Genomic DNA, 24,484 nt, shown 5'->3' on the forward strand with positions numbered 1-24,484 from the left:
GCGTTTGCATACGTCAATGTTCCAGGACATCACAGCTGCAGTCCACGGGGTGATCATTGACCTACGCTCTCGTCGGAGTTTTATTTTTTATTTTTGGTTTCTTTTCACTTTTCACGACCGCTGTATCCTTTTCATCATGACTACCACTTTGTCGTTCTACTTTACCGTTTCAGTCGATTTAAACCAGGGCTCGGCATACAATTACTAAAAAGGGCCGGAAGGAAACCGAATGCGCGGGCCGGATACCTTAAACCATGATTTAATGTTTTCAAAGTAATACCCTGTTGCATGGATTATTAACCTTTATAAAGGAGACGGGAAACGAAGCGTAATCGCTAGCGTAATCGTGTTATTCTGCTGGTCAATCTGAAAAAAAAAATTTGGCTCACCTAACCTTTAATCGCATGCGTAATCTTGTCAGAACGTAAACAAACGAATCAATAATTCATTCATCCGTAATTATTTATAGTAGTTTTTGTATTTTTAACAATTAACAACAAAATAATAGCAGTAGCTTCAAGAAATGTAGCCATTTTTACCAAATTGCAAAACATAAACAAAGCAAAGATGACGCTAGGTCTCAATATCGACGATACACGAGAAACCAGCGATTACGCTTCGTTTACCGTGTCCTTAATAGTAATTATATAAAAAGTGGTACAAGATAATATATTATAAATTTTTATGGTACAAGTTTTTTAAACCTTTTCATATTAATTCTCGATTAATTTATTGATTCTCGACCTTGACTTAAACATTTGATTGAATTCGTGGCACAATCCACGCATTACTTTCGCCTCCGGTTTCTAAAGAGGATACAAAATCAAAACTTGTGGAGAAAACCCCATAACGAAAGAAATACCGGAACAAGATCGTGTATGGCAGTTGAAAGTGTGGGGTTCGCAGCCGATGCGCCACAGCGTTTAACAAATATTTGAAATTTTAATGAACCGGTGGTAACAACACACATTGCCTTATTATGGTTAACTTTAGGTTTTTTGTCTTGTTTTTCATTGCTTTCCCTAAATTTTGCTCTCGATTCTGACTCTTCCGGTGTTCGACGTTCGTTGCTCGTGCGTTCCTCGAGGACATTTTCTTTAAGAGACAGAAAAAGTTCAAGCGAGAAACCAGCATGAAAAGAACTCCAACAGCCATTTTGATCGTTGTCAAAGTCAAACCTTATTGATGGCCAGCGTTCCAGCATGGAAAAATATCTCGTGGAAAATACGAACCCCCTGAAAACAACACACATTTAATGTCTCTCTTTTTCCTCGAGTAAAGAAAGCGTTCACCTTGACCAAGTTTTTGGGCTTAAGCGCATGCCCATGGTTTTGATTGACATCTCTATGGATCCTCTCCGACTTCTCCAGGAAGTCACGAAACTGTTAATGCTCGGTAATCGTAATTTTCCACACCAAGAAAAAAGGTCCATATCGTGGAATGCACTCAACACGCAGCCATATCCTCATTCAAAATTACCACCACCATGAAGCCAGCCAGTCCATCGAAGCAATGTTCTTCTATCTCAGACTATCCTTGAGAGGCTAAGAGTACGAAGATGACTAAAAAAAACTATAAGGAAAAACTTCTCACTTTCATTTGTGGGAAGCACGCACTGTTCGCTTCCGACAGCCGGCCACCGGGTATTTCAATCATCAAATTCATGATTATGTTTTGCGCGATGTTGGTGGGCCACTGGTCGGGAGAATACACGTAAAACATGTAGTGAAAGTGAATTAAATTAGAAAACCAAAGTGATAGTCATTAATTAAGATAAGAGATTAGAGATTGGAAAATTTGGATTCTGTCATGGAGGCAAAAAATAAAAATACAGAACGCAAACGAGGCTAGGTGCTGCTGGCAGACAGGGAGGGCACCAAATATGCTAAGATAACTTTGCGCAAACTTGACTCGCCGCTTCTTCGATGAGAAAAATTGTAAGTGTTCAAGAGGAGCTGAGAATTTGATGTCTGCGACCGAAAAGCGGCAGTGGAGTAAATGGAGGAAAATCGAGCTTTGTTCGGCAGTAATGGGTGTCCATTTGTTACGCAGGCACAACAACAAATTGTGCACAACGTGAGCGATAAAGGGAGGAAAAGCTTTTAGCCAAATATCGAGTCTTATGGTAGTGGGAACGTTTCGTGAGCTTTTCCACACGTGAAAATGATGGCAGAAAGCATCACCACACAACCTTTCCTAGCATTGCCTGGATTTCTTGAAGGATGATATAAATAAAACAGCGATGGATGAAATTTATTACTCCCTTTTAGTGGTGCTCTCTCATTAAATTCTCTCAAGACTAAAAATTCCAACAAAACACTTTCACTAGTGTGGGCTTTATAAGAAATAAAAAAACCATGTGTTGCATCCAATAGCATGTTCATGGTATGGAGGCCTCGAACTACAATCATATAACATTTTTCCTTGAACATGAAATGCATGCGAAGCAACTTTGTTTCTACTCAACTATTAACCCACCTGGTATCCGGTGTCATTTGTCATTTAAATAGCAATAGCTAATAGAATGTCATTGATTTGAGCGGAATTTGATGTAGTTTTTATAAAGAGTAGTATTTTCACATCAACTAAAAAGATTACCAATCTTTAATGTTTGGCTGCAACTAACATCGACGCTGCTCAAAAATGTATGCTTAGATATCTCACCTTCAGATTGCCACATCCTGATAAATTTTAATATTAGTTACCTATGGCATTTACTTTGAGTCTAAAAATATTTCATTTCTTTTATCCAATTCTAAATTCCAATGTGTAACTATCGATTTAACATTTGACAGTTTAAACTAGATACATTTAGATTATTATATATTATTATTAGTGTTCTACAATTCACTACTAATTGCCCTAAAACTGTAGGATGAATTTAGTTGCGTACATAGAATAATTTATAAGTGGAACGTTAAAATTAATAAAAAAAATTAGTGTTATTTATTTAATTATATCCTAACAATAATCAATTCATAGAAATAAAACCATGAGAACAACAAATCAATATTATTTAATCAATGCGATTAGCAAATCTATCACTTTATGGGAATAAAAAACACGATAGATGACCAAGCATCTATCATACGAGTATTTGCGGGATCAAAATTTAAAACGCAATTATCAAAAGCATGTCATCTTCACTTTTCAAACATTCCGGTTTATATTTCGTTAATGTTACGTAGACATGCCTCCTAAAATCCAATCATCCAGTTTCCATGTGCATGCTCTCTTCCCGCGCCACACCAACTGACAGCATAGATAAAACATAGAAAACAAACCAAGCAAGCAGGCCGGCATGCGAAAACATCGCCCGAAGCCCGTATTTTCGAAAATGCGACACGAGACATTTTCCATCTCTTTCCCTGACGGCTCCCGCGATATTGAACGCACATGCACCGATCAGTTTACTCTCGTCCGTCGTGTAAGTGAGTTTGTATTTCGTCGTGGTGCACGTAGTGCAACTTGTTTTGATCTGCTTCGTCGCGAAGTGTTGTGTTTTCGCAGCTGGCCGTTTATGAAGTGCATCTTGTTCTGGTCGAGCGCAACTCACAACCTGCAATCATCTGCTGCAGATTTGCAGTTTCTCGTGGAAGAAATTGAGAGAAAATCATTGGTTATTCGATTGTGTTTTCAACACGGATAGATATAATCAAATTTGTGTGGAATCATAGCAGCAATTATGAAGTGGAAATGTGTGGAAAGTGCCAAAGTGAAATCAAAACGAAGAAGCGTTGTTTGCATTTCAAGAATAACGTGTTGATAAATTAAGTATAGAAGTGTTGTATCAATTCCCAGAAAAGATTCTGGACGGATGTTGGTGAAGTGCAGTATGTAACCTTCCTACCAGGAAGATCCAAATTAGTCCAGTTCGTCGTGGTTCAAGTTGAAGTCAGAAATCAGAAAAACGTCCGCCGTCAATCTGCATTGCCTCCAGTGTTGTGTATTTCCTTCGGTTAATTGATTTGTTGAGTCTGGCAGTTTCCTTTCCGTTCTTAGGTATTACGTGTAAGGCATTCGTCATATCTTCCAGAGTTAAAAAATACACAGTGTGATGAAGTGTTAAGTGTGCAATACAACGTAGAGGTAGTGTGTAAAAAGAAGGCAGTGAAGAAACGAAGCAAGAAAACCAAGTGAAACCAAGAATAACCAAAAGCAATTCGGGAACCGAAAACAAAGCATATCGCGAATGGAAAGGGAAGTAAAGGCTAGCAGAGGATAAAATACCGGAGAAAAACCTCAACAAAAGCCAAAACGGAAAGGAAAGAAGTTGAATAGTTTGCAGCCGACGAAGACAACTGAGGTAGCAATTGGGTGGGCAGCAAGAAGAAAGAGTTTAAACCCCCACGCCAGAATGACAAATTTATGTGTTTATGTTGGATTATTGCTGTCCCTGCTGGTGGCATCTGGTCAGGCTCATCTTAATCTGTACCTCAACGAGATCGAAGTCCAGAGATTACTAGGTAAGAGTTTTTCCATTCATTCGAGGTTGTGCTGGATGTTCGAGTTTATGTGCTGGATGGTTTTAAAAACTCGTCTTTAGAACAGCGGCGCACGGGGCGTGAACGCTATTGTTTGTGAACTATAGTCACACTCGAAAATGGTCAATCCATTGGCTTGTAGGTTAGATTGTTGGTTGTTGGAGACTCTAACCTAGATTTTAAAGTTACAGCGAGGTTCAAACCTTCGTCTTTAAACTAAGGTTAGTAGTCAACCTGAAGAACTGCGACTGGCACTTAGCTATGCTGCGTAGTGCTTCGCTACAACAAACATAATCAGGATCCTATCGTATAAACTTCTTCAGTCAAGAAACGGTATTCTGACAGCTCACGACCCCATGTTTTGGAGACGAGTGTTTGACGTTTCCAGGGCGCGTGCTGAAAGAGTGAAACGATTTCTCAGTATTGTAGAAATCAAAAACATGCTAGAACAAGGAAATGATTTCAACTTCTTCCATTAGCTTGGTGTGGATGGGCTAGGATGTTATAAGATGCTTTCTTTGCTTAATGGAGGAAAGATGGTGTAGAGCAGTGATGTCAAACTCGTTTCACCTTGCGGGCCGCATTTCCTCCCAAAATAGGTTCGCGGGCCGCATTTCCTCCCAAAATAGGTTCGCGGGCCGCATTTTCTCCCAAAATAGGCTCGCGGGCCAAACCATATAATTGATTGGAGTGATGAAAATATGTTCTTATCAATGTGGTTTTATCTTAACAGTCAATCATGTTTTACATTTTCACATTTTTTCGTATTATATTACTTCTTATAAAATTGACAAATTTTGAGTAAAAGAGCGGGTTTGTTGCTCAATCGTTTTCCAAATTTTAACGAATTCAAATCAAGTTTATTGAAATATATGTTGCAGTTCAACACTATTGTGTATTTTGTTAATGATTTTAGAAAAGTAAAGGTATACAATTACAATAGCTAACTTATTGCTCCGCATTTGTTATTTTGTATGGAATGGTCTTGTAGTTCATCACGTTTGTTTTCTATAAACACTATTTATCCACTTGTCTAGAAAAATCTGTGTAAAACCTTTGCTGCAAAGTTGCATATCACTTTCATATTGAAATTGTTTAAATTGACATTCGTTCAGTTCTCTTGCAATTCGCAGATCGTGAAAAAATTTACATTAAATATATTGGTATTTGCTATAAGCCAATACTCAAGGATCCAAACTTTCGATGTAATGTTTCAAAGGGGTCGCGGGCCGCACCCAATGTTCTTGCGGGCCGCATGTGGCCCGCGGGCCGCATGTTTGACATCCCTGGTGTAGAGCAAAAGGCTCAGACACATTTGCGTTCGGCATCATTCCGATCATGACACGTTTGCTTTGACACTCACTTTTTTGCTAACATACGCATAAAGTTATTTTCCTGCATGAGAAAAGCAATTCATACAATTCCACGGTTACCAATGAATTTGCCTAGTAATTGTTTAGTAGCGGATGGTATCTTGTCAGTAAATTGTATTCATATATAATTTAAGAAATAACACAACAAAAGAATTATATTATTTCGGCAAAGAATAAAGCTAGGACATAACCCATTTCAACGAAAGCAAATTGTCGGCTGTGTAAAAAAAGGCAACATCCGAAAAAAGGCCTGAGTCACTACCTCTTTCGCTATTGGTTCAAATGTTGGTTTTGGTTATGTGTATTGAAGATGACGTGTTTGTTAGATGCTAATCATGATCCTTTTCTGCATGCTAATAAGATATCACTCTTTAGCACGCGCTTCCTCTTGCATCTCATCTCCGTTCCCCCGTTGATCCTTGGATCCAGTTCTATTCATTAGGTCTAAACCAGGATATTTTCCTAATGGATCTATTCCTACCGTCACCTATCCTCTTCTTTGCGAGAGTTTTTCCCTTACTTGCGTCCTTCAATGCATATCGTAACGCACTGGACGAGGCTTTTTTCGACCGAACCGAACCGAACTGTTTTTCGATTCCTTCTTCCCGGTGCATAGGTGTCATTGGGGATAACAGACGAAGAAAGGTTTATGAAAAAAGTAAGGTGACAGTAAACGAAAAAAAATCTAAACCCAACAAAACATTCGATGGAAAGATAATGGCTTGAAAAATATCGAGAAACTACCAGGAGGTGTATCAACTCGATCGGCGTGGGTTTCTCTATCAATCGGCTTCAATCAAACCGGGACAAAAATCCTCTAATCTTCTTTTTAGGAAACTCTCACATTTTCCTTTCTTATCTATCCGGCTTGTAGATCCTGGGGAGTGGTAAAACGGGGGCTGTCAGAAGGAGGAGAAAGGTTTAGGAAGCAATGTGGTAGAACAGGTAAACCCGTATCCTTTTTTTGGGCTACGTGTGTGATAAATCAATTAAAGGACTTTTCATCAATGTGTGTCCCAACGCCTTCCTTTCCACTCCATTGCCATCTCCGGTTTCCGCTTACCTGAAGTTTATCATGCCCAGGTTACGAGTTTCCTTTTTTCCACTTCACACACCAAGACCCTGGAAAGTTTTGGTTACACTCAATCCCCCAAACCCAATCAAACAGAAAGAACCCATAGCAGGGCAGGTACAATGTTGACCTAATCGTCTCTCCGTAGCTTCATAACCTACGTTTTCGTTTCTAGTGTGTCCTCATGGACCTGAAGGCGATTCCGATGATTATCACTGCGTCACTGATACCCCTTCCGTATGAGCTGGGTTTTGAGGCAAATAATGTGTCCTTTTTTCCTCTATTTTTACCGAAGGACCGGTAACCAAATCACCTTTCTCCACTTCCTGTCCATCTGGTTAACTTCATGTGTTTGTTACCTTTTTGCCCTTATTGAATCCTTAGTTCTTTTTTGAAGTCACGATAGGTACATATTGTCACCACAAAATCGTCGAAAATTTGTTTTATGATATTTCAACAACATCCTTTTCTACCACTGTACCCATGGGAACACACGCATACACATTCCTTGGCATACCGGAAGAAATTGTCCCTTTTCATAACTGTTTATTTCATTACGCCCACGAAAGTTTTGAAATTTCTCTTCGCCCAATTACCGTGTCTTGATTTGGTTACACTATTACCATGGACTATGTTTTTGTTGATTTGGATACATTAAATATCTTGAGTATACCCCTTTGCGTCTTGCTCACTTTTCATTCTATAACGCAGAAGGATATGTTTACGTTATTTGCACGAACTTATCGAACGTATGATCAACTTGTTTTTTCATTACTTTATCCAACACCTCAACAGTTTGGACTTTTTATTTTTACGTTAATATGTTGGTTGACACAACAAGTGCCACTCGAAATATCACGAATCAAAGCAGTAGCTTGTGAACTCTGGCCCGTAAGATAAGGCTGGTGTTTTATTTCAAGGCGCCTGAAAGGCATGAGCAACATATTCACGCCACCCAAACAGTTCTAAGTAAGGTTTAGGACGATGGGAATAAATTTTGGGAAGAAGATTAAACAATTTTAATGCTCAAAAAATCAAACCATGCTCCCATGCAAGTACCAATTTCCCTCGCCTTCTGCTGTGATAAGCAAATCTTATCTCACACACTCAAATCCAATGATCAGAGCGTGTCATATTATTTTCTTTTACGTTACGGTTAAAAGCCAAAAAATCTAGCTTCAATCGATTATGCCAGCAATGTGGTCACTATCGCATCTTTGAACTGTCAGAAAAGCAATAAAAATTGAACATCCCTTCCGTTTGATGCTTCCTCTTCCATTAATTGCGCATTACCACCACACTCCCACTTCCCCTCACGTGACATAACTTGACTCGTCGTAGGACCATCAGAATTGTATTCGTAAAATGTCCGCAGCAATTCGTAGTATGAATTTTAATTTGCGCGTCCACACAACAGCCATTTTTGACATTCCGGAATTCCGTGGGCATCGTGGAGCCAAAGTGGAAGAAAACCGAAGCATGGGATGATGTCGTCAATTGACTTCGTGGCTACATCTTTTGCTCTCTCTAGCTCGCTCACACTCGCGAGAATACCCAGACTGTGGTGTGGAATGGTTGGGCGTACGTTCGAAAGAAATTTCCGATAACGAGCGTACAGTATCCAGTCATTTTGAAATGATAAAATAAGGAAAAGGAAAAGTTATATTGGACGGTTGACTTCGAAAAACAATATAAAAACTTTTGCCATCTTTTGAACCGTGGAAAATTTTTTAGTAAAACGAGAAAAAGTGTCGAAAGAAAAGTGACAAATCTGACGAATTCAAACCATGAACAGTCCCAATTAAATTCCAAACATACAAATCGCCACCTTCATCCCAAACCCGTCTCGATACGTTCTTTGAGTGCTCCAAAGGATAGATGCTGGAAATAAAAATCAATGTATGCTGACCAATGTCGGCGCGACGACAGAAGAACTGTCAAATTGTCGAGATGTCAACCATAGCGAGGACCTTCGGAACGATCGTTTGTACCGATTGCGAATATTCCATGTCGGTGCGAATGGTTTGTGGCAGGAATAATTAAGAATGCGTTCACAACGGCTGTGTGTTGCCACCGTCTTTCCATTATCATCCCTTTGTGGTGCGTTCATAATGGTTTTCTCTCCTCTTTATGTTAAATGAAGCATCTTTAGATGTTGGAGAGCTGTTTCTTGGGGCTTTCATAAATGAGCGCAGGAGACATACAATTCCCTGATGCTGTTCCTGCTGATTTGCGCCAATTTTTTTCGCAACAAAGTTTATTTTGTATTCTATTCTGTTCCCAAGAGTTTCGAGCAAGTCCTACAACTCACAACCGGCAACCCTGTTTAGGTACTGTTGCCGAATTTTGTTGTTTTACGAAACCATGATGAAAGACAAAAACGACACATTATGAATTCAATTCATTGCATATCGATCGATCCGATGGGACTTGACCGGGACACTTGCTTGTTTTAGTCATCGTTAATGGCCGAGAAATGTGGTCTGACCATACCATTAGCGAAGGAAAACTGGGCACAATAAACCCTTTTTGGTCAAAACTCGACTGCAATGAGCGACGATCAGAGAAGAAAAAAGATCTCAAATGCGTGTGTGCCTCTGTCGTGTTGTGGACTATTTATAACAAGGACGACGTCGATCTTTCGCCGTATTCAGCGCCGCAGTGCGGAGCATTTATATGACCTATTATAAAGATTTTATTGTAGAGTGTATCGCCACTTATTGAAACACATATCTTTTATCCGTGTACTTGAAGTACGTGGTTAGAGTTTATGATCAGCGTCCGAGACACTCTGCTTCTAGAGACGATCCTGTAATTCAGCAAAAGAACTGTTAATTGTGATGGATATGTCTGTGAAACGCAAAATGACTTTCCTGAGTGGTAGGCCATGCTTTCAATAAAAAGAACTTGCTACGAGATTCATATTGGAAAAGAATGAAAAAAAAGAAGATGCCCGTTTCTAAGGCGTATTGTTTACTAAAGTTTGGTCAGCATTCGATTTAATTTCGATGAAAACAAGACTAAGAACAATGACAACGTATAACAACTCTCAAGATGTGATTGTGGTGTAATAACTCATCACATTTTATAACCATTTATAGCCGGAAGATGGATCAAAGCTTATTGCTGTTTCTTTTTCTGGCCCCCCCAGAAAAGTCAGTCATTTTTCTGACATCGGAAGGATTGTTGAAGCGGATATACATACGGATCCCTTCCCATTACGTGGTATTGTTGCCATACGCTTCTATTTTTCTGCAGTCGTTGATTAAGCCCTCATAGGTGGTGGTGTGCGACAAGCTTCACATCATCCTCGAAAAGGCAGACTTTAAGACGTTTTTTTCTTGGAAGAGGAAGACCTGTGGTGTTGTACAAATAACCGTAAATTCCTACCGCACTCTCCTTCACGGTATAGATCCTAGGTATAGATTCCATCACTGCGGCGCATTCTCGGTCTCGGATTATCGTAACAAATGTGTCAGTTTAGTGTGGCACACTAACGTCACACACAATTGTGCCCACGCGAACCTTCCTTCCAAACATGACGGTGGAAACGAAAGGGAAAATCCGTTTCCAATACATCACGACTTCTTATTGGAGGAGGATAAGCATCACTGATGGAGAACCTTCCACGGATACCCAATCCGTCTCCTCTACATCCCCTCAAGATTGACATGGTCGATAGACAACTTGTCGACAACAATCGAAACTCTTTTGCCACACTTACCATCGTTCTGTCTCTGGTAGCATATTTTGGAAGCCGTCTTGGGGCTATTATAACCAGAAAAAAAAAACAAAACCAACATGCCGGACAGGCGTGCCGAGCCCCCAGTCTTAATGTGTTGATTTTGGATATCCTGAGGAGAAAGATATTACTTTTTTCGTATTTGGTTTAGTCTGCACATATCTGGAGTCATCGCCAGCGACGAACTGTCGAAGGGTTAGAAACCGCGGGGGGACCAATTTTGGGATGATCGACCGTATGTCATAACTGCTTATTGTCGGCTACCGCTACAGAAGAGTAGTTTTTGTGCCGAAACCTTTCCATTAAGTTTGAAACATTGTTCTGACGTTAGAATAGTATACTGTACCCACGAATCCATCATATTCCACGAAATTTCCACGGGGAGTTCTCCATTAACTTGCCATGATGTACGATGGTGCGAGGCCATACCACAACGTGTTTTCGTTGGAAGAATGATTTCAAAAAGTCTCATAAAACTCAACTGTAGAGGGTTGTTGTGTTTAGTTGCTGTATACTATTTTAAATATTGTTTTCCCAAATGGTTAATGAAGTTCGAACATATGTCCACGATATGGAACTCCGGTGTTTTCTGATATAAATTTTCTAGTTGATACGTGTATCATCCATACATCTAACTTTGTAACGATGATCTACTTCTGAAAACGTAGCTAAGACGATTGGGAATTTCGTTTTATTGGTTTAGGTCTACAGAGAAATTCGTCTAAAAGCCAGTTGAAACAAATAGTTATGACAGTTATTTGGAAGATCGGATCAGGACCTGCGCGATCAGATATGATTTTATCTTTGTTTAGGCCAGAACCAGTAAACCAAACATGCGATAGCAAATTGGACCGTGAGGCGTGTGTAAGAGGAACAATCTTCTGTGCACGGTGCATACATGTGTTGACAAAAAGTAAATAAAAATCGAGGAATACGTGGCTCAGGTATATTTGACCAGTCTCCTTCTGTCAGCCTCTGCGTTGCATGGATTTTCCAATCTTTGTTACTCTTCTGTTTTCTTCGGCGTGTGTTCACTGTTCGGAATTGGAATGAAGGTAATGTTTTTATTGTTTTCTTTACGAGTTCAGGGTGGTGGAAAGCGTGCAGCGATGGAAGACATTCTCACGTTTCTTGATTCAACTGCACTCTGAAGTTATTCTTGTACACCAGGGGCGCATTAACCACGTGCTGGAATAGGATATTTCAAGTCTGTCCTCTCTTGCACACATATTTCTTTTTCTCAGGCCACGTGATGTGGTTATTGAAAAGGAAAGTACGTCAATTGTCTATTCTTATGTGCTGGTCAGTTGCTGGATGAATGTCAGATCTATTCCCATACTCCCTATAAGTCCCATCGGATCGATCGATATGCAATGAATTGAATTCATAATGTGTCGTTTTTGTTTTTCATCATGGTTTCGTAAAACAGCAAAATTGGATGTCCAGTAGAAAGAAAATTTTCATTTCTTACACCGATGTGTCATTTCTGGTCCAGAACTAATCGTATTGAGACGACAGGAATTTTGCACTCGTCTGTCAACGCAACTTGGCTCATGTCTCTTGTTTAGAAAATACATTTTATAGACACGGTGTTTCAGTTTGTATGTATTAAGAAAAAAAAGTTAGAAAATCTTCGACAGTAATCAGAAAACGTTCTTTATAAATTTGGGAAGAGCAACGAAGTAGAATTATTTAAAATCCGTTCAACGGCTATTTTACCGGTTTTTTACAACTGAATGATGTTTATTTGCAATGTTTCCATGTCCAGCAATTCTTATTCTATGTAATGAAAGTTCAATCCGCAACCGTTTCGACGAACTACAATCAATGCTAAAAAAACCCTCCATACGATAAAATATCCATGAATCTTCTCAAGGAAAAAGGGATGTAAAGGATTTGGGCATTTATTTAGTAGTTGGGGGTGCGTTTAACTTCTTTCCTTCGTTAAACAATAACCCAACTTATATTCTGCAAATAACTTTCGAAACCCACACAAGTATACCAGTGATAGTTAGTTAAGGTTAGTGGCTGGCTGTTGGTTTGAGTGTTTGTATTTATGGGTTTAAATACTGTATCCCCAGGATACAATCTTTTATCTTTCCTGAGCTTACTTTGAGTATTCTGTTGTTGTGTTTTGTTTCCATGCATTCCTTTTTTATTGTTCTTTGAACCGTACGTACCACCAGCAGGGTTAGGAATTCTTCTTAAACGAAATTTTTGGTTCTGAAGTAGAAAAAAAATCTTTGGAATATACAACTCACATCGGCGGTGTTCTCCAACCTTTCGCCTTAACCGCGAACCACCGAAACCCCGCCTGGGCCATAAATCATTATCCCTGGGGCAACCACGCCACTCCAATGCACCATGAAGATAATCTGGACCAGGGCCGGGCGTAAACCTTGGTGACCTTTTCCGTGTGGGTCAATCCAGTTTTTATTTCCTCTGAACGTGGATGGCTCACGGAGTTTCGTTTTTGGTAGCTGCGCATCAAGCATGTTGATCTGTACGATTTTATTACTCAGATCAGTTTCAGAGGCATTTGCTCTCCTTTTTCGCGGTTCCGTGGAGAAAAGGGACATCTTTATTCAATTATTCAATGGTTTAGTTGCACTATTTCTTCCATGTTATTCCCAGAGCCGAAGTTGAAGAAAAAGTGTCTGTCTTGAAACATTTTTTGCTTTTAAATCTGCGATGATGATCGTTCTTTCGTTACTTGGGATCTGTAGGAGAAGAATACAGCACCGCAAAGTGAGAGACTACATGCAACCGTCAGAATTCCGGGTTCGGAAGAGCAAAATGTAATAACGTCATAAATTAAAATGTTATTGTTTTTAATTGTTTTGCGTTTGCAAACGAGACGCACCGAAACAAGAGATCGGTTACACTGGCAGCAAGGAAACAAATAAAAGCTGCGTTCCATCTCGAACATAGAACTCCTAGGAAAAGGACAAGAAATAGATCACCAAGGGATCAGCTCGTGGAAAACCGAATATGAAAAGTGAACATTTATTAATTTAGCCCGGCTTATCTCTCTGACGAAACCCCTACCTTCCTCACTAGATAATCTTAAGGAAGCATTCACGAGGATCGCCCCGTTTCCTTATTCCATGTAACGGATGTCCATTGTAGGTGCATGGGTTTTATTTAATTTGTAAGGCTTGGGCCATTTGTATTCTGTTTGTTTTACACTTGATCAATTTTATACACTTTAGTATGCACCAGGCTTCTTTTTACGGTGAGCGTTTTAAAATTAATAATAAATTACGATCCATCAATCATAGATCAACTCTCCTATTACGGCTTTCTTTAGATGGAGTATTTTTACGTTTGTTTGCAAATATTTGAGAACAAATTAAGCGCAGAGCAACATTCGTTACAATAAGAAATGCTAAAAAAGCTGCTGGCCGCTAGAATTTCCTCATTATACTTGAAGCATCGTTTCCGTGGTTTGTTCACTGGCCGTCGTTACAGGATGCTGTTTCAAGAAATGGAAAGACAAAGATTAACGGGAAACTAAAGGGCTTATTGGGAACGAAGTCGTCAAAGCTAATCGATCGTATAGCAAAAAGACGATCGTCCAAAAAGGTATCCCGAACGAATTTCATGACCGATCGTTAATATGATATACGATCGATAACACAATAAGCTCGAGCAATTTTAATTACACCTAATTGCTTACACATAGCTTTTTGACAACTATTTAGCAACTAGAATAGCGACTATTTCATCTCCTCTCTTCTCGCCGGACTTAAGTGAAGTATCGCATCCGTTTTATGGCTGCTGAATTCAATTACTAATAGTGCATGACATGTCGACTCGAAAACGTCGCTTCCGGGGAATCAAATTTTAAAATTGATAGTTAATTGATTTATTTTTTTATGTCTGTTTTTTTTAAACATTATAAAAAGTCATTCTAGTTGATGAAAATCTTGAAAGAATAAGCCAATATCATATTGCGGTATTTTGCGTGTGAATCGTTAACAAAGCAAATACCGTTTCTCACAGCATCAATCAGCGGCCATTGCATTTTTCTACAACCCGAAGGCACCTGCATCTATCTTATTGTTAATCGTGCATAGTATCATCTCAGCAGCGTCTTCCGGTTGGAGGAAAATTCTGACTGCATTTTGCGCCGTCAATCACCGCAAAGAAGAATACATTGCGTGGCGAAGCAAAGCTTGCAAAATAATCAAAGAAAACGATACAACGTATTTTTAGATGCTTGCTTTCAACTCCATACTGTTCTATGGTTGAATGCCGTTATACGTCGAGCATTTATCAAGCTCCAACTTCAAAAAGCAAGTAGAAAATCGAATTCCAAAAGACTCTCGTTGCGTTGTGTGTTCGAAGGCGAGCAGATCAAAGGAACGAGAAATAGCTGCGATTAAGTAATATCATGTCGACTGGTGGACATGTTGTGTTGGAAAACTAGGAAAATGCCCTTGGGAATCATTCTTTGGGACAAAAAAAGTCATTTCCAATTCGTTCTGCGTAGGTAACGTGTGCGTGGCAACCCTTCCACTGGTGGTCTGTCCATGTGTGAATTCCCGGTGGGAAAATTGTTGTATTCCTGCTCGATGGCGATGTTGTCTCAAAGCGATTAGCAATTATTTCCACTAGATGGTGGTGCTATGCAGGACAGACAGGTGGATTTGCGTCATCCGAGCGGGCAATCATGTGTTTTTCCTCACTTTATTCCTTCCAAACAACGCCAGCTAATCATTAAATAATTTGAAGCGAAGCGGTATTTCAACAACTCTTTCCAAACACTTAAACGCACAAGTCATTCATTAGAAGAAATGAAAACATTCTTTCGTCGCTCTTCCTCCCTGGGGAAAGGTTTGGAAATACGATACACTTGGTTACATTAGGAGGGAAAATTTTACGTCCAACTTTTTTTTTAATGTCCAATGGAAAAATGGGTTGAATATTTTGATCAGACTAATTTTACCCACGCTGGAAAACAATCATTACTCAACGAGGTTTATGAAGTAGCATCAGCTGATTTCCCGTTGATCGGTCCTTTCTTTCGATGGACATAAATCTGGGAATGGTGTTTCAAGACGTTTTCGGGACATGGAATATCATTCGTCACGTAAGATTTCTATTTGCAGAAATAGTTATGAAATAAATGAAATTTTGTTTATTTAGATTGATAAACAATCAAATCAAACCGTAGATGAAATGTAGATTCATTAATTCATTAACCTTTTTATTTTTTAATACCTGAAGTATGTTTGAGGGACGTTTGAAAGTTAAACTTACCGTTTCAATGAAGAAATTCAAACATGAACCAAGTTTGTTATGCCGTTTGTGTGTACTACGACTTTTAAGTATAGAGTGTACAATGCGTTTTTGTTTTCATTCTACTGGTTTACAGTCAGATTTAAGTTGACAATCGCTATCGATCGAATTATCGTTATGATAAAAATCCTATTAGTTAGTTTTTAGTCCTCCAATATCGCCAGAGGCATAGCCGCGTTAAAGGCCGAGGCATTAACAATTCATTAGCATAATCAAAGCCAACAGATCCTTCCTACCTCTGGTGAGGCAAACTCAATTTATCCTTTCGGGCAAAAATCGAACCGGCCGTTGCTGCTGCTGGCTAGAAAAATAAATTTATCGCCCGATCTGATGCACCACAACCGGATTATCATCGATATAACTCACTCGAACATCGTTGAAGTTCATTAGTCGTGGCAGGAGAGGGATGGTAGGGTGATGATGGGTGAGTGGTTGTTGCGTGGCTGTACCGCTTCACAAAAGCGAAGATTGCTGTCCAATCGACCATGCGTCGGTTGCACTGATGCAATTTGTGTGTATTAACCTGTTGTGTGATAAAAAAAAGAAAATTAAAAACGAGTAATGGTAGGACTACCCACAGTCTGTTGTTTACTCTTGTTGTGGAAGCTTTTGCCTTTTGCCGGACAAACGGAGATGTGCATATTTGCATATGGCACCGTGGCGTGGAAAACGCCCACCTTCAGTATATTCATTCCTCGTTGAGCCGCAAATAAGTTGCGGCGAACTCTTCTGCTGCAGCAACAACTCCTAACTACCAGTTGATGAAACAAAGAGACTAACACTGGAATCTATGCGTCTACAGATGGAAACAAAGCAGAAAGACAAAAAATACGGCCACTTAAAGTTGAACTGCATTTCCATGTGTGGGATACACATCCCCATCACAGATAACAGGCTCTTCCTCCTTGTTCACAATTTCGCGTCCTGGTCAACTCTTTGTCAACGTTAGCCAACGGAGGGTACCCCCTCCCAACGTACAGGAAATGCTCAATAAAAAACCACTTGACCGTGTGCGGGAAATCAGCAGGAAAAATTATTGAACTCCGGAAAAGGAAGCCATCGATGATGAGCCGAACTGTGCGGAAGATCTGGCGGAACTTGTTTGTCGCAAAGAATATGTTGATGGCGCTTAAGCGAGTCGAGGGGTGAGAGAAAGGAGAAATCATCGAACATGCGGAAGGCCGGAGTCATGATATGCAGTTATGGTGATGCAGTTTTCGACTTCGATGTTCCACAAGATTCTCGCTCACTCCTATAGTCGAGCTTTTGTTTCGACGTGCAGACAAACATCCCGGCCAGACATATAGACATATACACGGATCCAATAAGTGCAGTAACATGATGGTATAATTTTTATTGCATGATCACTTATTTATTCTGGCCTCATCTCGCCAACCCAGCCCGAGTTATCATAGACCGAAAGAAGAATTGAACGTTGAATTACCGTATTGCAGTTGAACACTTGAAAAGCATGCAGGAAGCAAATAGAATGGCGCAGAAAAAAGAACCATACGATGGGAGGAATCAGAAAAACAGAATCTGCGTATTCCACGCTAGTACTGGCCCTAGCATATTGTTGGCGCGAATGTCCAGTCTACGAGAAATGGCCGGAGTAGTGTCGTCATACCATACCTGGGATTTTTAAACCAGTTATTCAAGGTTCACACCATGAACACCATTCGTCGGTCTGTGTTTGTCTGCGGATCAGAAGAACAAAAAATCAGGTCGCTGTTGTAGACATGCACTCGACACTCGACAGTGCAGAGTGTTGGCCTCGGCAGCACGGTGTAGATTTCCGTTCAGGTGTGCAATACCACACCCTGTGTACATTCGATTTCACGTTCCGAGGGCCTCGAAGCCGGTTGGGAGGTTGGGAAGTGGTTGTGCGAGCTTCCTCGTCCCCACTAAACATTGGTGAGCCAAGAGGAACTTCCCATGGAATCCGGCCCGCTTGTCACTTGCTAGCCCTCGCGATGTTGCGTTCTGGAGATACTAATCCACTCAAACACACACCCTCTGGCAGGGATCGTTTAGTTTGTGCAAAGCAATTTTTGTGGTGGCATACCATGGAGCTGATGATGAGGACAACTTGTACTCAACACTTTCTAATGACCAACGGCTTATGAGAAGCAGTTTTAGCATCAAAGGGTGATTCTTGCTTTGGGCTTGTGGTCAGGTGAAGCCATAGAATGTTCTGTAACGGATCCTTTAAATAGTCCTCAATTTTTCACATAACATAGGCAAACTTAATGGGAATGCCACGTTGATCTTTCTCCATTGGTCATTTGATTTTTGTTTCTGCAAAAAGTGATTACAGAAGCAATACGTACCGCTTGTTTCTTACCAATTCTTGCCCTTCACGACTGCATTGGAAATTAAAACCTCTCGTTTTTTTAAATGGTCGACGTTTATTAACGAGCTACTGAAAAGAAAAGCATGGCACAATTAGCGTGCAATCAGGGATGCGGAAAACTACCTCAACTATAAAACTGCAATAAACTCGGGGTTCCCTCTTGTGGGAGATAACCTTTACACCGGTGGTGCAGTAGTAAACTATTTGTGTTTGGTTTTTGGAACAGAGCGATGAGCAGAAGGTGTGTCTGTGCTGGCCATGCCCAAAAGTTCTTTAAATAAACATGGGCCCAAGACATTCCCGAAACGAACGTGCCTTGCGGGGTTCTGCCTTCTGGACAAAACGATAGTTTGTGGAGATTCGTTTGTCTCGTCGCGCGCGGTCGTTAAAATCGACCCGCTCCGCGCTTGGGATTGATTTTTATTCTATTTGCTTTTCCTTTACAAGGCGAGGCGATCTTCCCGACAGAAGAAAACGACAAGTTGATTGTAAGCGTTTCTTGTTGTATTTTTCCCTACTGTTGTTTAGTATTTCGCCGTGTGCACGTTTCGTTCTTTGCCCACAATTCTTTCTTCCGGCGATGATGATTTTCTTTCTCATCATCACCTTCTCGCCCCTTTGGTGTTGTGGTGTCCTTTGGCTCGGCGGTACCGAAGGAACCCTCTCCACGGGTTTACCTTTCTTTCACCACATATGCAATTAGCTGGTGGTTATTTTGTGTATTTCACAAAACACACACACACGGGCGCGTGACTACCGGATCTTACGAGCAAACGATCCGGGAAATTGATGATGGCAAACGACGACGGATAAGAGAAGAACGCTTTGGGCTGGGCGCACCTCCAGTGTAAAAAAACTCTCTGAAACCTCGTTGTGTTTATTGAAGAACGTATTCTTCCCTTCGTTTTCTCCACCGTTTATCCCCAATGGATCTGCTGCCATAGTTTTGGCTGGGTATCCTCTCTTTGGCAGAACGCCAATTTATCGTGCTTGCCATTTCACTGGTATGCCGCGTGTTCCCTTCGTGGGGGAAATTGGTTCGGGCAAATTAAAACCCTCAATCTGTACCGCCAACCACAACCCCCGCCTTCGTGGTCGATATGTTGAAAGACTATACGCAAACGCTATCCTTTTGGCACTGGCTCCTTTTGTAGCATAATTTTTAAGTGGCGTAATTTGGTAAAGATCTCTCTTTTCGACAACGTTTCGCGCGTAGAGTGAATCCGTGTTTACGGCAAATATGAACTGCAAACATGAACTTGAGTAGTAAAATTTCCGTATATAATTTAAGATTTGATTAGTTTATGCAGTATTATGTGAATGCCTTATTTGTTATATTACCCTTACAACATGCATTTCCCTTGACTTTGATTGATGCACTTTCGAGAGCAAAGCAATGGTTTTTATATTTTTATTTTTATTCCATTTCGATATAGTTTCGAAATAGCGTTTGCCGAAAAAACCTACTGAAATCGAGTGCATATCGAACGTGTTTCATATGGACCATATTTGTCTATTACTCTTTACAGAACCATGTTTTTGTTTGCTGTTTCATAATAGAGCTGTCGGGTGCCTTGGGGCGTATATTTCGGTTTTGCTTTTTTCTTGTTCTTTTTATCTCGCATGGACACCAATCGCGCCGTGAGGACTCCTTTTTTCCTATTTATGTAAATGTCGGGTGTGAAATTGAACGATTGCTGGGCTGTAAAACATACTTCAATGATATGTGTATTTCTCCCGAAGTGATGATTTTCGGAAAGCTTAGCACCGTGTTACGCTTTTCGAAACCCCAAACGACGGATAGATAGCATGCACAATTTTTCATCTTTTTTACCCAGGTTTTGAATCTGGAGTTTTGTACGGATGCATCTGTGCATTGCATTCTTTGTTCGTTTCGCAAATGGGCTTTTTCCGTTTCTATATTTTTGCTTTCGCGTTTTGGAGATTATTTCACACAAAAATATTTCCATTAGGGTCGAGATTCATGTTTTTTCTGACCATTTATGGAGCCATTAATTGAGATTGCAGATGATTAGTGTTCGAGTATACGTTTCGTACTTTGTCGCCTCCAACATAGCAAATTTTTCCCCTTACCTCGTTTTAACTACTCCCGAGACCTTTTGCTTTTGTCTTATCGGCTGCCAATTGCTTTTTTTTCCTTTCGCCATGTGAGAGTATCCGGTGCGCGCTCAGACAACAGTAACGACCGACCGTGGCTGAAATATAGGCTTTGGGTAGGCATTGCATTTCCATTTATCTTTCTTCTAGTCCTTGTAGCTTCTCATTTTCTCTTTCTCGATAGTTTGATATAGGACGAAGGACACAGAAAGCTTTCCAGTTTTTGTCGCTATTTTTTTCTTCGTTGGTACTATTTCCTGCCCTCCGACTCCCTTTATTTTCTTGTTGGTGACACTCCATGAAACCGCGTCAGTGCGTCAACAGTCAACGGAAAATTTATACCAGATCGTGTCTTTTTTCCGCTTGAGAGTGGGTTCCGTCCGGCGACCTGGAAGCTTGTTTGTGCGTGTGCCTGTCCTCCGACCTCTTCAGGGACCTCCGAAATACCATTTGAACGAAGTGAAACACGGGGTTACTGGTCGCATACACTGACGCTATTGCAAACACGTGGATGGACAGAAGAGTCAGTGTTACATGTCACTGGCGCCTCGGGCCAGACGAGATCATAAAAGTGTGCCTTGAGAATGGTCGGAATTCGCCTTGGAACGCCAGGATCACTCCGGTGAGAAAGTGCACGCGCCGGACTGTCGTCGACGGCCGTTACCATACATCTTTTGTACATTTTTTGCGCCATCTTATGTTCACTTCTTCTCCTTGGCGTAACGACCGAGTTGGTCATACCCGCCCGTTAATGGATATACAAGACTATTTCCCTTTGGCTACGTGGATAGTAAGTCATCTTGTCTAAATTCTTACCCTCTGAACCTCCGGCTCGTTTAGAAGCTAGCATTTGACAAAGCAGTGATGATGGCACCATCCTCCATGTACTTGTCCATCAGCGGTATTTATTTCCGGTGTCAACGGATTTTTCTGAAACCCCCTATCCTCCACTCTACCTACTTTCAAACGATTGTCTATCTCTTTCCCAGTGAACAACAATTAGTCATAAGCCAAGCAAAACTAAGCCCACGATTTCCTAGCCATCGAAGAGCGGTTGGTGTCAGTCAGATTAATTTTAAATTGAAGTTGTCTACCCTTACATGGGGAGAGCTGGAATGTAGTATCATTGGATTTGGGGTGGGAAGTGATACGATCCCGATGTAACTGATTGATGCAGTTTCGATGCAATTTGAGACATTCCAAGCTCTATCCTAAACAGTACACTATCCCGGATCCGAGTATTTCAAAACCTCACGACACCAAGAAAAATGCATCGTCGTCGTTGAGCGATAAATCCATCAACACCCGAACCATTAAGAGTAATAATCTTCGTTTTCCCTCCGTTTCTGTTTTTGTTGAGGCTTTTCCGGAGGTCACGGTCTCTGGAATTGAGAAGAGGTACAACAGGCTTTATTTCTCAACGGACTTTCGACAACGGAACGAACTATCTTTACCAGACCCAACCGAAAATTTGTTGCATCTGAAGTAATCTTCTGTTTTTTTCTTTCTGTATTTGCGATGTGTTCAAAAGGTTTTCTAGTAACGTTTTTTTTTCACCGCGGATAAACTCATCGTTCGCACTTCTTAAATCGTGAAAGTCTGGTGACGCCACAAATATTCCGGGCTTATTTCTCCTGGCTGATTTCTCGACCGAACGGAACATGGCGAGATACTTTTCTGTCCATTGGATGCTTTCGGTAAAAAGAGAAAGATAAGTGCGCTTCAGGTCGATGATCTTTTTACCACCGAAATGGAAATGTCTTGTTCCAAAAAGTTTAGAATAAAGTACACTTCAAAATTTAACCTACTTTCGAGCAACAGCAGCCCATTGTTAAGGTTTACCGTTTCCGTGTTTAAAAGAGCCAAAAGAAATTGATTCTGGCGAAACGAAAAATGACAACTTGGGGCATATCACTTGGGGCAAATACCTTCACTGAGCAATAAAAACAGTTCATAAAGCTCTAGGGGTAACATTGTTTCGGGGGAAGGAAATATCGATGAAAATCTTGTAAACGACTTCCGCTAGCACCCAAAAAGATAATAAAAAGGTGTTAATAATAATATTTGTTTGTGGGCCAGAGAAGGGTTTCGGGAGAGTTTTTGGAGATCAAGCAAAACTGTCGTAATCGGTTTGAAAATTGGGAAAAACGAATGAAAACTCGAGCCACAATATTTACACCTAATGATTTTTTACCGTAGCTCTCCATTAGTGTTTTTAAAAGCCTGTTTCAAAAATTGCACTTCAATAGAATTTCTCACTGCAGGAAAATGCTATTTTGCGTACTGTCCAATGTTCGGTCCCGACGGACGGGAAAGTTTTCCATTTTGGAGTATATTCATGTCGTGAAATGTGCTCAAATAATTGAGCTTACGTTTAAAATGGTAGTTGATATACCAAACTAGTCATTGGGGCCCGGTGTCTTGTAGGGTTTTGTTTTTTTTTTTAAGAAATTATCAATGCATCATTCACCTAATTTTGGTCACTTGTTTCCAATGGTTCATGTTTGTGTATGACAATCGTGTACTAGTTATTGCTTTTTTATTTTGACCCTCGGTTGAGGAATGTTAAAGACGTCTGTATATTTCATCTGAGGTATTAATTAATCAACCTGGTACTGAGCAACATATGTAGCAAAGTCAGAAAAGGTTGCGGAACAAAAAATGCTCAAACTTTGACGCGGACTAAAAAACGAGAAGGTCCAGCATCTTTTCCAGTTTTTCATACGCTTTCGCTTGATTGTGTTTCGTTCCTTGTGGAGAAAAAGTGAGAAGAACAGACTAACATTTTGCTTCATTGTAACAGCTGGGCCTTGATTATCCTAGAATGTCCGTAGGCACGTTCTCACCATGCGTCCTTTCGGCCTCCGCTCACAACTTCCTGATTGTGCATTTTGTTCTTCGGATCTCGAATGAATGGTAGAAGGGTTGTTTTTTCCCAAGCGCTACCTATTCTCCGTCCCTTTATTCCTACGCTATTTGCATGGTAAGTCTAACTTTTTGTTCACCTCCTCTTTCATTGCGGAAGGTGTCTGTGGTTGGTGGTGAAAGTTGGTGGCAAAAGTATGCGTCCTCGCGGATTTTTTTCTGCAAAATGCATCAGTGAGACATTATGGTGGAAAAACTGTCACTGTCGATGGGAGGACAAAAAGTGAAATAACTGGAATATGTATGGAGATAGACTTTTCATTCTTATAAAACGAAACTGACCGGAGAAAAAGTTATGGCTTTGCGTCGCATCATCATTCACCCAAAAGGAACACGTACGGCACGAAAGAATTTCGTGCTGAATAATTAGGACGTGCTGACAGGGCCGCCCAGCAGAGATGGTTAGTGAAATTCACCCTTCATCCCCTTCTAGTCCCCTGTCTACAATCCACCACCCTCTCGCAGCCGTCACCAGCAACTTTAGAAGCAACTGCAGTAAAAGTTATGGTCAGTTGTGATAAAATGGTAATTTTATAACCATAGTCACTCATCTTCATCAGCAGGAGGCGACCGTTGGGTTCTTGCAACTCCTGAAACTGCTGCTGCTGGGAAGCTTGGAGCAATCAAATGTGTAATAAGAAGAAGTAATTCTGTCCTTTATCCAGGAGTGTGGATGTTGTGGAAGAGATTAGGTTTGGTGTTGAAAGTTGGGTGTTAGAGGAGTAAAACACCTTATCCTTAAGCGTCATCAGCGGAGGAGGTAAACTCCTACTAGCCAGAGAAGGCAAAAGACGCACTCCTCCGATATTAAGGGACTAAATGATGCTGCATTCGCACGATTTTGTTCCAGACCAACAACAAAACCCAAGAAATTAATGAAGTAGGGGAGAAACGTCGAAATCACGATGTCGTTGGCTAACGAGGGGATCGTTACTCCCCACCGCAAGGAAAAGACAATTAAACGCCAAATAGAAAACGGACACGAACCCGCAGCTGCAGATCCTGGTGAAGATGGTGGATGGATATTCTGCGAGGTTCTTGTCTTGTGCCTTATGGTGTCGCGCACCGCCACCTATCAGTTGCAGACAATCTTTTCTTAGGTTTCTTTTCTTC

At 40.7% G+C, this 24,484-nt stretch overlaps 1 protein-coding gene across 1 annotated transcript in view; it reads left to right on the top strand.

The window, feature by feature from the left end:
• Window positions 1-4,357: 4,357 nt before the first annotated feature.
• The window catches only part of LOC131271169 (tyrosine-protein kinase Dnt-like), a 68,953-nt gene continuing 48,826 nt past the window's right edge, over window positions 4,358-24,484 (top strand). The window contains exon 1 of the mRNA XM_058272557.1: window positions 4,358-4,466. Coding sequence (XP_058128540.1) covers window positions 4,358-4,466 — 109 coding nt within the window. The remainder of the gene's footprint in view (window positions 4,467-24,484) is intronic.

The sequence above is a fragment of the Anopheles coustani genome, unplaced genomic scaffold (assembly GCF_943734705.1).
Source record: "Anopheles coustani unplaced genomic scaffold, idAnoCousDA_361_x.2 scaffold_103_ctg1, whole genome shotgun sequence".
NCBI lineage: Eukaryota > Metazoa > Arthropoda > Insecta > Diptera > Culicidae > Anopheles > Anopheles coustani.